At 36.0% G+C, this 16,317-nt stretch overlaps 2 protein-coding genes across 2 annotated transcripts; both read left to right on the plus strand.

The window, feature by feature from the left end:
* Nucleotides 1–1,887: 1,887 nt before the first annotated feature.
* On the plus strand, nt 1,888–13,504 carry LOC133689862 (uncharacterized). The gene is made up of 21 exons (XM_062109938.1): nt 1,888–2,969; nt 3,069–3,146; nt 3,248–3,452; nt 3,569–3,677; nt 6,639–6,731; nt 6,962–7,036; nt 7,274–7,366; nt 7,551–7,637; nt 7,805–7,886; nt 7,962–8,021; nt 8,108–8,160; nt 8,256–8,422; nt 10,123–10,333; nt 10,504–10,561; nt 10,827–10,883; nt 11,008–11,253; nt 12,339–12,403; nt 12,493–12,549; nt 12,632–12,725; nt 12,948–13,088; nt 13,190–13,504. The coding sequence occupies exons 1-21, from the start codon at nt 2,253–2,255 to the stop codon at nt 13,298–13,300; spliced, it is 2,859 nt and encodes a 952-aa protein (XP_061965922.1). The 5' UTR covers nt 1,888–2,252; the 3' UTR covers nt 13,301–13,504.
* A 118-nt stretch (nt 13,505–13,622) lies between these two features.
* On the plus strand, nt 13,623–16,208 carry LOC133689865 (probable pectinesterase 15). Its single transcript, XM_062109940.1, has 5 exons — nt 13,623–14,617; nt 14,764–14,935; nt 15,090–15,296; nt 15,492–15,742; nt 15,871–16,208. The coding sequence occupies exons 1-5, from the start codon at nt 14,202–14,204 to the stop codon at nt 16,043–16,045; spliced, it is 1,221 nt and encodes a 406-aa protein (XP_061965924.1). The 5' UTR covers nt 13,623–14,201; the 3' UTR covers nt 16,046–16,208.
* The last annotated feature ends 109 nt before the right edge of the window (nt 16,209–16,317 follow it).

Below are 16,317 nucleotides of genomic sequence, written 5' to 3' on the forward strand. Positions count from 1 at the left end.
TTATTTAATATTTACTCAATCACCACATTAATTATTTCCTAATATAGTACCTACAATTCCAATCTATTTTGTTTACTAGTGTAGTTATAATTGTTTTTTAAAATATTTTTTATTAAAAAATATATTAATTTTTTTTAAAATATAAATTTAAAAAAATAAAAAAATTTTAATTTTTTTTAAAACACTTTTAAAATCCAAAAAAAAAAAAAGTTACTTAAACCGCTGCCAAAACAAGCCCTGCAGAGCACGACAAGCAAGCCAAGCCAACCACTTTATCGTCCTTTATCCTAGTATAGAAGACAGTACTTAAGGGTAAGCCAAAGGTGAGGGCCAAATTAGGTGAGGGATCTCTTCTTCATGTTCAAGGATCCTGATCTTGCCTGATCATGGGAACCCTTGAAAGTTCTCACACCTCTATAAATACCTCCAAACCCGTAGCCCCGAAAAGAAAAAGCAGCAAAAAAAAAAGCATTGTGAGAAAAAGAAAGAAAAGGAGAGAATGGAGAGGAAGGAAGACAAAAAGAAAAGAAAAGAAAAGGAAAGTCGAAACACGTACAAGAGACATATGCAAAACCGAGAGAGCCAAAAGGGATAAAGGATAGATTGAAGAGAAAGTGGGGAAAATAGCAACGGTGAGCTTTTTGTTCTCGATAACAATGGCAACGGTGGTCTCTTCTAGTAACAGCGTTTCTTCCTGTTTGTTTCTTGGGTTTGAGGTATACAAGAGCAGCAGCAACACTCCCAAGTAGCAGTACGTAGTTCACATGTGCCAGCTACAACTCCAAGTTATAGCAACAATATTGGTTAATAGAAGACAAAAACAATGGTTCAGCTACAACAACCACCTTCACTCAACCACCTCTCAGTTTTGCTGGTGAAGTGAGGAAGCTCTAGCATAGCAGCAATATCTTCAGGGAGGAATAGGAGCCATAAGAAGTGTTAGCAACTTTTCTAAGCAGCTGCATGAGGCCATAAGATCGAAGTGTCAGCAACTTTTCTAAGCAGCTAGCTGCATGAGCTTAGCTAGATTTGTGAGGACAATAACAATTTATAGCAGTAATAGCCTTTGGTTCAGGCGAGTTTTTTCTTTCTTTCTTTTCAGTTAAATGCTTCTTACTCATCTCTTTTTCAACTGCTGTATGCTTTTGTTTGCAAACATGAGGAATAAATGAGCTAAACATGTGTTTTTCTTTTGTTGTTTCTTTTCTTAAAAGATGATGCATAAATAAAAATACAAGGTTTTCTTTTAAGAGGGTTTGTTAGTTGTATGAACCAAACAACAACAACAGAGTAATAAAAGGAGCTAAGGGATTAATTGTATAATTGGTATTTTGTATATGACTCCTTAACTTTTTATTTATTTATTTAGTTGGTCCATTCAGTCAGTACATTTTTTTAATACGGTCCTCATCACTCATCAGTCCATTTACTTTCCTTTCAATTTATATTAATTCTTGACGTGTTAGAAAAACGTGGACAGGTTTCTAGCATTTGTGGCCACATGTTAATAACTAATAGTAAATTAGATAAAAGGACGACATTAAAAAATTATTTTGAGCAAAGGAGCTATATTAAAAAATGATAAAGAATACAAGGATCAAATTTGCGGATAAAAATAAATGAAAAGGAAAGAGAGACTAGACAGGGAAGTATAAAAACCAAGTAAGAATGCAATAACAATAAAACATAATTGTAGTTATATTTTATTGTAATGTTTGAGAGTGCGTTAATTTTTATTATTAAAATATGTTTTATTTGGAAATAAATAAATTAATATATTTTTAGTATTTGTTTTTTTATATATTAATATTAAAAATACTAAAAAAAAATATCATTTCAATTTTTAAACAATTGTTTTTAAAAACAGTAAACATTACAGTACAAAACAAACCTGCGCAGCCAGTGGCTGGTCCCTCCCTGTGTTAGCGCTCCTCTAACCTCCTTTCTCTAGATGGTCACTCATCGCCTCGTAAACAAATCGGCTCCTTTTTCGCTTTCCCTTCTCTCCCTCTCCTTTGGATAATCAACGAAATTCAAAATAAATAAAACCCTCAATAAAACCCTAGCACTACCAATCCCAAATTCTCGCTCAATTTAATTTCTCACGTCTCTCCAAATTACCATTTTCAGTTCCAATTCATCTCTCCCTCTCTCCCTCCTTCCTAAACCCTATAATCACAAAATCCAATTCCAGATTTCATGCTCTATCTTGTTCTTCCAATTCTTCGATTAGATTTCCTCGATTGGCAGGCATGAAGAGAGAGCTAGGTTTTGTGAGTTCACTAGGTCGGCCGACTCAGTCGAGTTCCTCCTGTGCACAACTTTCTGACGATGATCGCAGCAAGAGGTTCAAAGTTACTAAGGTAAATGGTTTCATTGTTTATACTCGAGTGAGGAAGACTAAAAATAACAATGTATTAATTGCGGCCGAGGATGATGAGAGGCATATTAAGAGAATTAAGAGCTTAGATGATTCTAAAATTGATGTCGCCAATACAATAAATGCTTCGATTAGTGATGATGGTTTTAAGTGTCTTGAAGTTAATAATAAGACTGCAATTGGAGAGCGAAATAATTGCAATAACGTAGAAAAGGGGGTTTGTAAAGATGAGAGTAAGGGATCTCTGGCGGTCAAAGGGGGAAAAGAGATGAACCTTGCTGTTTTTGTTGAGAATGGTGAGGTTAAGAGTAATGATAGGCCAAAGAGGGTTAGGAAGTCAAAATTGAAGATTAAGTTGCAACCAGTTGAGGTTACTGTTAAAGGACCAGAAGTTATAGAAGGTGAAGCCCTCTCTAGAGTGGATGTGGAGATGATAGCTGAAGGGAGTGCTTTGACGCCTCCAAAGAAGAATTTAGAGTTGAAAATGTCTAAAAAGATTGCGTTGGAAAATGTACCAATGACAGTTAAAGAGCTGTTTGAGACTGGTTTGCTTGAGGGGGTACCTGTTGTCTACATGGGTGGCAAGAAGGTATAATTTCGACATCCTATTCTCAAGTGTTTTATATTTTTCTTTCTTGCAGAATGGTGGCTTATTATTTCTTTTTCTTTCTTTTTTTGTGCACTTTAGTTTCAGGCGTTTGGTCTTCGGGGTACAATCAAAGATGCTGGCATTCTGTGCTCTTGTGCTTTCTGCAATGGACATAGAGTGAGTATTCTTGTTGCTCTTATGTAGATTGATTTCTGGATTTGTTTCATATATTTTAGATCCCTCCATATATTTGCTTATTTCTTTTGTCGCTGATGTAGGTTATTCCCCCATCCCAATTTGAGATTCATGCTATCAAACAATATAGACGTGCGGCCCAATACATATGTTTTGAGAATGGGAAGAGCCTGCTTGATGTATTGAATGCATGCAGGACTGCTCCTCTGGATTCGTTGGAAACAACAATTCAAAGTGCCATTAGTGGTTTGCCAGTGGAAAGAACTTTCACCTGTAAAAGATGCAAAGGTGAGCTATTTGCTTTTCTTTTGTTTCATTAAGCTTCTTATAAAAAGGATATTCAAATCTTCTTGATGATATTGAAAGCAGTTTCCCTTCAATCCTTTGTTTTTTGAATGATCTAGGTACCTTTCCTTCTATTTGTGTTGGAAAAATTGGGCCTTTATGCAACTTATGTGCAGAGTCAAAGGATTCTCATCCCACCCTAACTTTTGGATCTAGTATAATATCTAGGTACGTGTTTTTTTTTGAATGGTTACCAGCTGCAGCTATTAATTCATGCACATTCTGACATCTACTCATGCTGTTTGGTGAACTAGGCTTACAGACTTTCGTTTATTATGTGGACACTTGGTTGTTTAAGCTCATAAAAGTAATGTAATTTGTGGGCTTTGGTGAGCTAGGTTTGCTAATTTTCTTTCTTTTTCCGTAAAGCTGACAGTTTAGCCTCAATACGATGTTCTGATTTACTGCTTGTTATAATGTTTTGTTTTTTGTATACGGCAACCAGGAATGTAGGATAATTTATCTTTGGCATTTGTAAAAAGCTTTATTTGTTCATTCATGATGTGTTAGAATAACCTTAGAGAAAAAGTTGAATATAGATCTTTTTTAGAATATCTGATGCTTCATCTAATATAATTGTCTGTAGTCGGTCTTATTTTCTTTAGTTGGATGGTGTCATGCCTCCCTTTAAAAAGGTGTCAAAACTTGCCATCCTCATTCTTAACTAGTTGAATAATTAATCTGAAGACTATAACACGTGGCCAGTTTTGATTAATGGTGGCGCACACTGCTTTTAGGCTTTCATTTCTTTTGTTTTTTCCCTCGTTTTCTCTTATTTTGTTCTTTTGGGTCTGTGTGGCTTCTCTGGCATGCTGCTTGCACATTTGGGTTTGCCTTGATATCTTTTAGTGAAGTTAATTATAGAAAAGAATGATCTTTTGATTCCTGCTTTTGGGTGCATGGATATGCAAACATGCCCTTAAAAAATGTTGCAAATGCCTTCATTGGTGGAAATTTGTCTATTCTATGATGGGAGTAAGCAAATAAACTCTGTTTGAGATGAACCTTGTCTTTACATGGGTAGAATGAGGATGCTAAAGTAGGCAATATGACAATACTTTAAGGTTTGAAGTTGTAATTATAGTATAACCTTGATAAATTAATAACCTTGATTAAATAATATTTTTGGTCATTCCCATCTTAGGACCAATGTAGTAAATTAATAATTCACTGAATTTATATGATAATACATTAAAAAAAAGACTTGTCTCACTTGATATATAAATTAATAACTCTTTATACATCAATATATGTGTGAGTGCATGTGCGCGCGACTCAATTAGGAGACCTTTGTAAAATATGATTCCAATGGTACTTGTTTTTTCTTGAAATTCATGTCTCCTTGGATCTCATCTGTAACTTTTCCTAGTGCATTAAGAAGCTCAAATATACTGTTCTCGTATTGCAAGAGAAAATTATGCAACGTGATTGTTGCTTTGAGTGCATTTTTGTGCAAGACATACTCTAGTACATGATTATCGTCTTCAACATTATCTTCTGTGTTATTTCCCATGGCGTTCTTGATAATTTGCTCGTCACTCAGCAACTTTGAAATTGATTTCTTGACACCTTTGAGATGAGAAGCCATTGTGTTTAGTTTTATCATTTGTGATACAATTTGTTCTTTTTATTGAAATTTCTGTTTGACTTAATGTTCATGAATTATATTAATTAAGTATACAAGGAATGTAAGTTTGTAACGAAAAGGGACAGATCCATGACTTCTTTTTAATAAGACCAATTACTTTCATGAATTTATTTTGGTTAAACAAATGTATAGAATAATAATAATTCATGATTAGGTAATTACGTAGTATTTGTACAATCACAATACATGATACACGTTTTAACTTCAATTTTTTGGAAAAAAAAGAATACCTTGATAAATTTTTTTGTTAATTAATTATAAATTAATAAATCATTATTTTATTGATTAAATAATATCTCAATTAATTAATAATTTTTCACGGTCCCGAAGGTATTAATTTATAGAGGTTTAAGTGGATATTTATGGCTTTAAATATCAAAGGTCATTATTGCACAATGGATTTTGATTTTCTGTTATTTTAAACATGCAACAGAGTTTGTCAAGTCAAATATGTAATGGCCATTATGGCTGTTAGGAGCATTGTTATGCTTTAAATGGCTCACTTATACAAACAGCCACTACCTTGCGCAATACAATTTCAGACTTAAGCTGACTGTCATTTAATGCCTGCACATGTGAACGTTACTGTGATCTCAATCTGAAACACCTTTCATATCTCCTTTATTACTCGATGCAATTGAAATGTGTAGTGTGAAGTTTTGCATATCAGTCATGTTGCAAATCTATGCCATGTCCATATCTATCTGGTGATTAATCTTCTGATCTGTGTGATTCATTCCCCCTCTTCATATTTGTTGCTGGGCTTCCATTACAAGGTAGCCCTGCCCCCCCTGCAAAATCATGGGTTGTTTTGCTGGATCTGATTCCAAGACTTTGGTATGATGCTGTGATACCTTGCCTGATGAGACCCAATTTACATGTGTATTCTTAAAAAATATCTGTGAATGTTTTAATGCTGTACACCATTTTTGTGTTTTATCTTTTTTATTAATGCAAGTGGTGCATCTTTTTGTCAAGAGTTGAGCTATTATCGAAGGAACATAGCTTTTTTCTAGAGCACATTAAAATGTGCCGAAGCTGTTTTTGTGCACATGGAGTGGTTGCTGGTGAAATATGCTTTAAAATATCTGCTTGCCTTTCAAATGGTTTTAGATGCTGATTGCTTTTGGTTGGCTTTTTCTTCAGCTTACTATCATAACTGATGTTTAAGTTGAGTAATGATTCATGCCAGTTAGATGTCCTTTCCAGTGGAGAAATTAATACAAAAATCAGTTTGCTCATTTCCTAATATTTTAAGTGAATTGATATACTGTAAAACATGTTAGGAGAAGATTTAAAAGAATCCGCATGTCATGCCATGCATGAATGAGAAGCATTTATTGTACATCTCCTGTCTGACAAGTGCCAATAATACAGTAACTGGCTTCAGTGTTCTTGTTTATTGTGTTGCACGTGTATTACCAGATATGGTACAATTTGAGATGGTTATTTTGAATTTAGTACAATCTGTGTTATTTCAGCTCATCAGAACAAGTTTTGGCCTTGGAGTACTTCAAACCGGCTTCATTGTCTACCTCCTCACAAGATAATACTCCACGGAAGAAAAAAAGAAAGTTGGTATCCTTTTTTGTCTTGTGTTTTGTTTGCACTGTAGCATATTAATGATAATGTTTAACTTCTTGCTTTGGACTGCTAAATAATTTGTTATTGTTCTCAAAGCATGTGGAAACATGCCGATGTATATTAATTGTCATCTTGTTCTGATTTGATTTACTCTCTGTACCTTGCTCTGCTTGAGCGACTCTTTCCCTTTTGTATAGGCCTCATATCTTTGTGATTTCAGGTCATCAAAAACAGATTTGAACAAAAGTGCTCCAGCGCGTGTGTCCTCGAGAATTCAATCCAAGATTACACCAAAGTCGGTATCCTATTTTATCTTGTTGGTGTCTTACTTGTTATAGTAGCATGTTCCAGCTTAGTGTTTAATTTTCCTCTTTGGGCTAGTTCATTATCTTTATGTTTATGTCTAAAACCCACCTGGCCTCCAACATCTTAGGTTGTACTCTTCAGTGGTGTTTCAGTTTATGTTCTAGTTGGCAGTATGGCATGTGCCTTTTGGTAGATGCTTACACATGTTTAATCTGCATTAATTCAGACCAGAAGAACAAGATTCCATCACAAAACCTTCCAAAAGTGCTTCAGTATATCTCTCTTCACGAAAAAGGAAGTATAAGAAGATTTCACCTAGGTTGGTTTGTTTTTTTTATCCCATAGATATACTGTTTGGTTTAGTCATGCTTTCACCTTTTCCTTTTCTCTGGCTGGTAAAGATTTTTGGTTATTAAATTGCATGAAACATAGAAGCATAGTTGTGATATGATATAGTCTTCGTTAGAAAATATGCCTACCTATCTCCTTTTTGTCCTTTTCAGGATATCAAAGTCAGTTTTAATGTCCAAGTGCTTCAAAAATACATCAGTTGGCATCTCTTCACAAAATCAGTGGAAAATAACAACAAAGTTGGTTTCTTCTTTATTTCCCTACTTCGTTTTCTTTCATTTGATTCTCTTACTTTCCTTTTTTTTTTCCTTGGCTTGAATGTTTCTTTTCATAGCAGTGTTCTGTATTGAATTATGCCTTCTGTTATTGTTTGTAATCTTGTCTTTTGGTATCTTATTTTCTCAAGAGACCAGCGGTTGCATAGATTGGTTTTTGAAGAAGGTGGATTGCCTGATGGAACTGAACTAGCATATTATGCTCGTGGCCAGGTGATTAATATCACATATTCTGATCCTTTTACTTTCTTGCTGCTTATAGTAAATAAAATAAATTCTTCTTCTCAGAAATTGCTTGGCGGGTATAAAAGGGGCTTTGGAATACTTTGCCGTTGCTGCAATTGTGAGGTACTTCTTATTGGCTAAACTTTATCACTCCTTTATCATCTATCAGGCATGTCATCAAGGACCCACGGTTTATGACTAATTTGCAGGTCAGCCCCTCAATGTTCGAAGCTCATGCAGGTTGGGCTACTCGCAAAAAACCGTAAGTCTGTTTTTATCAGATGGGAAATGCCTTTATATTTTGAGTCTTTCTTTTGTTACACACAAATTTTGATGGTTTCATGTTTTCCCCCACAGCTATGCATATATTTACACATCAAATGGTGTGTCACTCCATGAATTGGCAATTTCTCTCTCAAAAAGTCGGAATTATTCTTCCCGGGACAATGATGACCTATGCATCATTTGCGCAGATGGTGGGAATCTTTTGCTTTGTGATGGATGCCCAAGGGCCTTCCATAAAGGTGAATGTAAATTCTAAATGTTACAAGGAAAGTAAACTCTTAGTTTACTTATCAACTTATTAAACTATTAACTATGAAAAACTTAATAAGCTGCTTCTGTCCAAAGCCCCCTCCTCTCTGTGGTTTGGTTGCAGTTTAGATCTGCAACACATTTCTTTTGACCATGTCTATTGATGCCTTGCTAAAAGTGCTTTATGAATAAACTTTTAGTCGTATAAATATTGTAATTAGATCATTGTTTAGGATTTTTTTATGTTATCTGAAGATTAACTTATTTAATATTTAGTAGTTATTATTAATTAAGAGTATTAGTTCATTTCCTATTTTTGTTAAGACTCTTTCTGCCTTTTCTTGCCTGCCTAAATAAAGCACAGTTGTGTATTCCTATTTTGGAGGTCGTTTTATGATGAATAAAAATTGAGAATTCAAGTTCCATTTTGAGAGGGATTTCCTCTTGTTTCTCTGTTCTTGTGGATTCAATGAACACCCCTTGTGAATTCAAGGACTTGCTAGTGGTTTCTAGAGAGCTTGCTGGTGGACTCTAGGTTATTTACTTTTCTACCTTTCCTTTATCCTTTACTACATCAATTGGTATTAGAGCCCAACCTTAGTCCAAACCCTAAACACAAAAAAAAAAAAAGTGAAAAGGTTTGTTGTTTCTTTGGTTGCCGGTTCTATTTGCTGGCATTGTTTGTGGCTAATACCTGTTGTTGTGGTACAATCTTAGTAGCTTCCAGCAATCTTAATAAGGTAAGCTTACATTTTCTTGCGGTAATTATTTTGAATTGCTTCTGTTTTGCCCTTAGCTTTGAGCAAAATTAGTGTGCGAAAGCAAAAGTGGCAGACTGGTAAAAAAGAAAAGGGGGAAGGTGAAAAAACAAGGCTATAAAAAAAGAGAAGAAAAAATGAATATTGATGAATGATATTTTTGAGAATTTGCTATTCTGCAAAATTGTTTGTTCTTGTGGACCTCAAGAACCCCAATTTCTTTCTCGATTCAAAGAAGCCCCTTGTGGATTCAAGGGCTGACTAATTGATTCTAGGTATTGTTGCTCTCTTTGTAACTCCAATATGAGAAATTTTAGCTTTCTTGACCTATGAAATGCTTGGTTGTACTCGGTTAATAGGTAGGCACAAAAATTAACAATGTTTTGGGCCCCAAATTTCTCGAAAACAACACTCCATTTTAGGTCCTGGAAAGTGATGTTTAATATTCAGTTGCTTGCGTCCATTGTTATTAACCCGGTGATCTTTGATGAGTCACTGTCTTGGGCAGTTGAGAACTTGAGATGTCAGAATTTTTCTTGTTTAGCGTACTTGCACCAAGCCTTGTAGCATTTTCAACAGTACAACTTCCATGTATCAATGTTTTTTTTAATACCATGACTGGGGGTGAACATATTTGTTTTCCAGCAAGTAGTTGTTCTTTTTGTTGTGAACTCAGTTAAAAAGAAAGAAATATTCCATAGCTTCTATGGTGTTGCATTGAGAACTTAGCAGTTCTGATTGGTGTGCCTAGTTTCATTACATTATATATTGTTCTTTATACGTTAAGTGTGTGCAATCGCCCATCAGTACTCTGCAATCATGTGTTTATGCTTTGTGAAATTGACATTATTGATTTAAGTTGCCTCTAGATGATTTCCAGACTACTGATCTGCCCAAATCCATTTTGATGCTCAATTTTATTACCTTTGTAGGATGTGCTTCTATACCAACTGTTCCTAGTGGTGATTGGTATTGCCAGTATTGCCAGAATACATTTGAAAGGGAAAAGTTAGTTGAGCATAATGTGAATGCTTCTGCAGCTGGAAGGGATTCAGGAATCGATTCTATAGAACAGATAACCAAGAGATGCTTTCGTATTGTCAAAAACATAGAAGCTGAACTTACTGGATGTGCATTATGCAGGTCATAGTTACACTGTGATAAACTGAAATTATTGAAGTTTATGGACTTAGTCTTATGACCTGTTTCATACAGTTTGTAATGAATAGTTGTAGCTATACATGTTTATTGGTCTTTCAACCCCTTCGGCCTTATTCATTGCTTGATATATCTTTAGTTTTTGTTTTATGCAGAGGTTATGATTTTATGAGATCTGGTTTTGGTCCACGCACAATTATACTTTGTGATCAGGTAATTTTCTAAGTTGATCATGTCTTCTATATTGTTGCATTTGTGATTGAGTGATTTAAACAGGGAAGTTCTTATGTGATAATGGTGCTTGCATCCATGCAATTAACTTGATGTTTGCATTTTGATTAGTAGCTTTCTTATTTTTCATTTCATCTTATTTCTCTGTTTCCTCCATGCGTACATGGGGTTACATTTCTTAATTCATTGTTGCTTGAATTTGCCTAGAGGACTGGTACACTTATGATTTATTTCTGATCTGTGCCAGTGTGAGAAAGAATTTCATGTTGGTTGTTTAAGGAGTCATAAGATGACAAATCTGAAGGTGAGTTCTTACATGATCTTATTTTCCTTTTAAGATAGATTTCATTTCCATCAAATCATTGTCACGTGAGGAAAACAGTGTACTAAATTTGTGGATAAACATTTTGATGCTACTTATTTGACAGGAATTGCCAAAAGGCAACTGGTTTTGTTGTATGGATTGCAGTAGGATCCATTCTACTTTGCAGAAGTTGCTCATTCGTGGGGCTGAGAAACTCCCAGACTCTCTTTTGAATGATATAAAGAAGAAGCATGAGGAAAGAGGTTTAAACATCAGTAACAATATTGATGTGAGATGGACACTTCTTAGTGGAAAAATTGCTTCTCCTGAAAATAAGCTTTTACTCTCACGGGCTCTTTCTATTTTTCAAGTAAGTACTGCCCATGCATTATGGAATATTTCTTTGGCCATTGATAGGTACTGCCCATGCATTATGTAATATTTCTTTGGCCATCGATGCTTGAATATATTAGTCAATGGTGCTGCTGCTCTAAATTAATAGCTGTCGGCAGGATTCCAGATTATTGTTATTGGGTTGCTTGTTCCTTTCTGGAAATATTTTGCTTGCTATGCAAAAAGTGCAAGTTGTGTGTGCAGTGTAAGGTGCTTTTTGCCTCAATGCTCGCCAAAGCTGTTTATTAAGGGAAAAAATTGTGCTTTTTGGAATGATGCTCTATGCACCAAGTTTTGATGCTTCTAAAAAATGGGAGGCTTTTCTCTACCATAAAGTTGTATGAGTATCATGATCCACTTGCAGTTAAGACTTCTTCATTAAAACAGTTTTTTAAAGAATTCCCACGCGTTGGCGTGCCATTATTGGTTCACTAAGAAGGAAAATAAAGCAGGTAATAGTATCATATTAGAACATTATCATATTAGAACATAGCCTCAGTTGATCTTCAGTGTTCAACATGCATATTATCATTTGTTTGATTTTTTGCTGGATGTATCTCCAACTATATTATCTATTTTTTATAATCATCATTCTGATCATTTTTAAGTTAGGAAAGAGAATTCAAGTCATCCTGTCGGAAAATTGTAGAGCTTTTGAAAATACAGTGCAGAAACTTGTTGTCAATTCTCTTACTGACTGCTGCGACACAACTTAGTTGATAAACAATGCATGCTTTTGACTGCTCATAAGGATGATGCTGTTGTCACTTTTTTAATCTTCACATTTGCATGCTTGCAAGTAATATGTGAGTACGATGAAATTGTTTTGTAAGTCGTCTCTTTTATCAATTAAGTCATGCAGCATTATTGATTTCTACCCGTCTCTAGACAATGTGAAATTAACATTTGATGATTTACTTCACAATCTTTACTTGTCTATATCAAAATGCAGTTCTGAATTGTGATTCCTTTTATGTGTTCTTGTATTTGTGTGATGCTTCATCTGCAAATAAAAGCAACCAAAGATGTGCTGGGCTGAGGTTTCTGTCAATTATTTTCCAGGAATGTTTTGATCCTATAGTTGATTCAACAATTGGACGTGATCTTATTCCTTTGATGGTTTATGGGTATGCCTTCATATTGTTTCCCCATTGTTACAGCATGGCATTTTATTGCCAGTTTCTGCGGTCGTTAACGTTAATTAACTATCTTTCAGTAAGAACTCAAAGGGCCAAGATTATGGAGGAATGTACTGTGCAGTGTTAACAATCAAGTAAGAGATAGTCTTGTATCTCCAATTGGTTATAGTTGGAGCTGTAGGAATGTTTATGAAGTCTAACTCTCTAATTTTGCAGCTCAAGTATTGTATCAGCGGGTATACTACGAGTTTTTGGGGAAGAAGTTGCTGAACTTCCCTTGGTTGCAACGAGGAATGGTGAACATGGCAAGGTGAGGTTAACCAACTGGGCTTGATATCTAGTTGTTTCTCGGACATTCTTTTGCACTCACAGCTTTTTCTCTGAGCTGAAATTTGGGGGTTTTCCAGGACTTAATTGTGTATTTCAAGGCCTCTCAGTCTTTGATTCATAATAGTCTTAAAACATGTATATCATACTTTTCAGCTATTGCGATATGGTTTTGTTTTGATTTGTGGAGACATTATTTTCTCAGGGCTACTTTCAACTGCTGTTCTCCTGCATCGAGAAGTTGTTGGCCTTTTTAAATGTGCAGAATCTTGTGCTTCCAGCTGCGGAAGAGGCAGAATCAATATGGACAGAAAAATTTGGTTTTCAGAAGATAAAACCGGAGCAGGTATGAGTTTGTCTACTGGTGGGCACACATGAAATGCACAAGCTAGATGTGGTTGTGAATCTATCATTTACCTGTCTGAAATTTGATGTTTTACTCTTCAGCTTAACAAGTATAGAAAAAGCTGCTGCCAGATGGTGAGATTTGAAGGGACATCTATGCTACAGAAAGTGGTTCCTACCTGTAGAATTGTTAATCAACGTACAAGTCCTTAGGGTATTGTAAAAAGGAGTAATGGGGAGCTACTCTTAGTACGAGGGACAAGACGCCTAATCTTTTAGTTTCTACAGTTTTTTTAATCTTATTTTTTAATTATTTTTAAATTTATGTATAGACCAGATATTGAAGGAAGTATATACATGTCCAGTCCTCGACTTATTTAGCGTTCTAGATGAAGCAATGCAAGCTATTTGTGTTTACCTCGCTCTCCCAATTATTTTAAATAAGTCGTCAAGTCCCAACTCAGGAAATCTTTTAGGTGCTGATGCCAGGTGGGGGTGCACGCATTCTTTTTATTCCGAAGCTGAAGTTCAATTCACTTTTGTGCCTGTGAGACAAGGCATTGTCATACAATTTGGTATGTTGTGCTTATCCATCCCTCGTCGGAGAAGATAACAGATGCGATACAACCAGTAGAAAGGTCGCTTCCAGCATGCATTTCAAACAACCAAATCAAAGGCAATATATGCCGCCTGTTTCAAGGGGCTGGCGTCGAAAGCTCCATGTAAGCAAAGTTTGTGTAGTCTGTCACTTGATGTTGAAAGATATCCTCTTCTAGCAATAAAAAGCACTGTGCCATCATCACCTATGCAAAATGGTCAACTAACACATGCAATATTACCCAATCCCCTCTCATCTCTCTCACCTGTCTTGGCGTATGCACCTTCCAAACCTCAAGCCTGCCCATCTTTCTTTTGCCTCCTTACCTTATTGCGCCATTACTTCAAAAGTAGAAGCTGTAATCATCATCACACGCCCAAACTGATCTTAATGCCCATACATTTCTTGCTTGCCACGCCACTCATGATCTCCTTGAAAAATATGACAACCATATCGCTCCCATTCTACTTGGCCAAAACATTACACAAGACTTAAACAACCATCAGGACTTGAAGCATGAGAATCAAAGCGACCTCGTTTTGGCTCTTGGCCTTTGCTATTGCTCTAGTTTCTATTGTCATTGCCCTCTATGAAATTTCTCCGTCCCCGTCTACCGTTACTCCGATCAGTAATCAGCATAGCTCATCTCTTACTACTCTTAAAAGGGTTATCAAGAAAAGCGGATTAGAGGTTTTTCATTCTCTCGTAGCAAGTTCCTTTTCAAGACACCATCACCGGAGAAAGCATAAAATCAAATGTGACATGAATAAATGGATCAGCTCTAGGCTAATATACCGTTATAAAGTTTCTCTTGTGTTGACAGTAGACTTGAAAGGTTGTGGGAATTTTAGCAGCATTCAGGAGGCTGTTGATGTTGTTCCAGAGCTCAGCTCCTCTACCACTCTCATTATCATGGATTCTGGTACTTACAGGTAATACTGAAGTTCCTGTTGTCTCTTTGTTGACCTTTTCTTATATGCCAAGCGATATGCACTTTTCAACTAAAGTATGATCATGATTAAGATCGCATGAAAGCGTGGAGTTTAAAAACAAATAGGAAATTTGTATATGGTTGCAGGGAGAAGGTGACGGTGCATGCTAAAAAAACAAACCTGATACTTCTAGGCCAGGGTTATCTCAACACTGCCATAGCATGGAACGATACTGCAAATTCTACTGGTGGGACTGTTTATAGTGCTTCAGTTGCCATTTTTGCTTCTAACTTCATAGCCTATAATATTAGCTTTAAGGTACTCAAGAACCCATGTTTTATATGTCAGGACTCAAGAGTCAAGCTATATGTTGCATCTAGCTAGGACCTGAGAGTTAGCACTTAATCAGTTGCAAATAATTTATTCCTAATTCTTTTCCCTACTACTTGTTGATTTTGGTGGGTTTGAAAAGAACACAGCTCCCTGGCCATCTCCTGGAGAAGTCGGAGGACAGGCAGTGGCACTTAGAATAGCAGGTGACAAAGCGGCGTTTTATGGATGTGGATTTTATGGAGCTCAAGACACGCTCCATGATGATAGTGGGAGGCATTATTTTAGAGGATGCTTCATCCAAGGATCCATTGATTTCATTTTCGGAAACGCTAGATCCCTTTACCAGGTAGATCACTCTTTAATAAAACGATATGCTATATATCATTCAAACATTTCTCAGAATTTGCCTGGGCTTCGAGGCTGTAAGAGAGTCTGTTTTCATTCCACGAAATGCATAAAGAAAGTCAACTTTGATAAATTTTGTGAAACAGGTTAGAGCCTGTAAATCCTTGTATTGACAAGCAATTGTTATATATGTCAGTCCTGCACCATCAGTTCCATTGCAGAACAACCCAAAGCTGGAGTAAGTGGATCTATTACAGCACAAGCAAGGCAATCGGTGAGCGAGCAAACTGGGTTTTCCTTCGTGAATTGCACCGTTATTGGAAGTGGGAAAGTATGGCTTGGTCGAGCTTGGGGAGCTTATGCTACAGTAGTTTTCTCTAAAACATACATGTCTCATGCTGTATCTTCAGATGGATGGAACGATTGGAGAGACCCTTCTAGAGACCAGTCTGTCGTTGATCCTAATTATTAATGTCTCCTCTTTTACTTTTATATTGCTGAATCTTTTCTGGACTATTGCGATGAAAAAACAAAAATAAAAAGCGACGATTGGCTAATGTGTTTTTTTATTACAGGACAGCATTCTTTGGAGAGTACGAGTGTTTTGGACCTGGAGCAAACTTCACATTCAGAGCCTCGTATGGAAAGCAGCTGACTCAATACGAGGCAGCTCCCTACATGGATATTTCATACATTGATGGTAATCAATGGCTCTATCAGCAAAACATTTTGCCCAGCATTTCTAAATGACAGGGAACGAAGAAAACATTTTATCCAGCTATTCTAACTATGACAAGGATGAAGAATTTACTCATGCATACTATTAATGCACTTGTAGTAGTTCGGATGCAAGCTTGTTCTTTGCCAGAACAATAGAGGTCATTCAATATAGAATTGTGATGATTGATGAGCATATATCACATATGGGCAGGATATATTATTGGATTGCCCTACGACGTTCTCATATTTGGAAAAGAAATCACATGAGAACTTGCTAGTGAAGGAAAATGTCACTCTTGAGG

The sequence above is a fragment of the Populus nigra genome, chromosome 3, assembly GCF_951802175.1.
Source record: "Populus nigra chromosome 3, ddPopNigr1.1, whole genome shotgun sequence".
NCBI lineage: Eukaryota > Viridiplantae > Streptophyta > Magnoliopsida > Malpighiales > Salicaceae > Populus > Populus nigra.

Coding starts and splice junctions, on each gene's coding strand:
- LOC133689862 (XM_062109938.1), top strand. CDS start 2,253: ATGAAGAGAGAGCTAGGTTTTGTGAGTTCACTAGGTCGGCCGACTCAG. Junction 8,161..8,255: donor TGGGCTACTCGCAAAAAACC/GTAAGTCTGTTT, acceptor TTTCCCCCACAG/CTATGCATATATTTACACAT. Junction 12,726..12,947: donor GGAATGGTGAACATGGCAAG/GTGAGGTTAACC, acceptor TTATTTTCTCAG/GGCTACTTTCAACTGCTGTT.
- LOC133689865 (XM_062109940.1), top strand. CDS start 14,202: ATGAGAATCAAAGCGACCTCGTTTTGGCTCTTGGCCTTTGCTATTGCT. Junction 14,618..14,763: donor ATGGATTCTGGTACTTACAG/GTAATACTGAAG, acceptor ATATGGTTGCAG/GGAGAAGGTGACGGTGCATG. Junction 14,936..15,089: donor CCTATAATATTAGCTTTAAG/GTACTCAAGAAC, acceptor GGGTTTGAAAAG/AACACAGCTCCCTGGCCATC.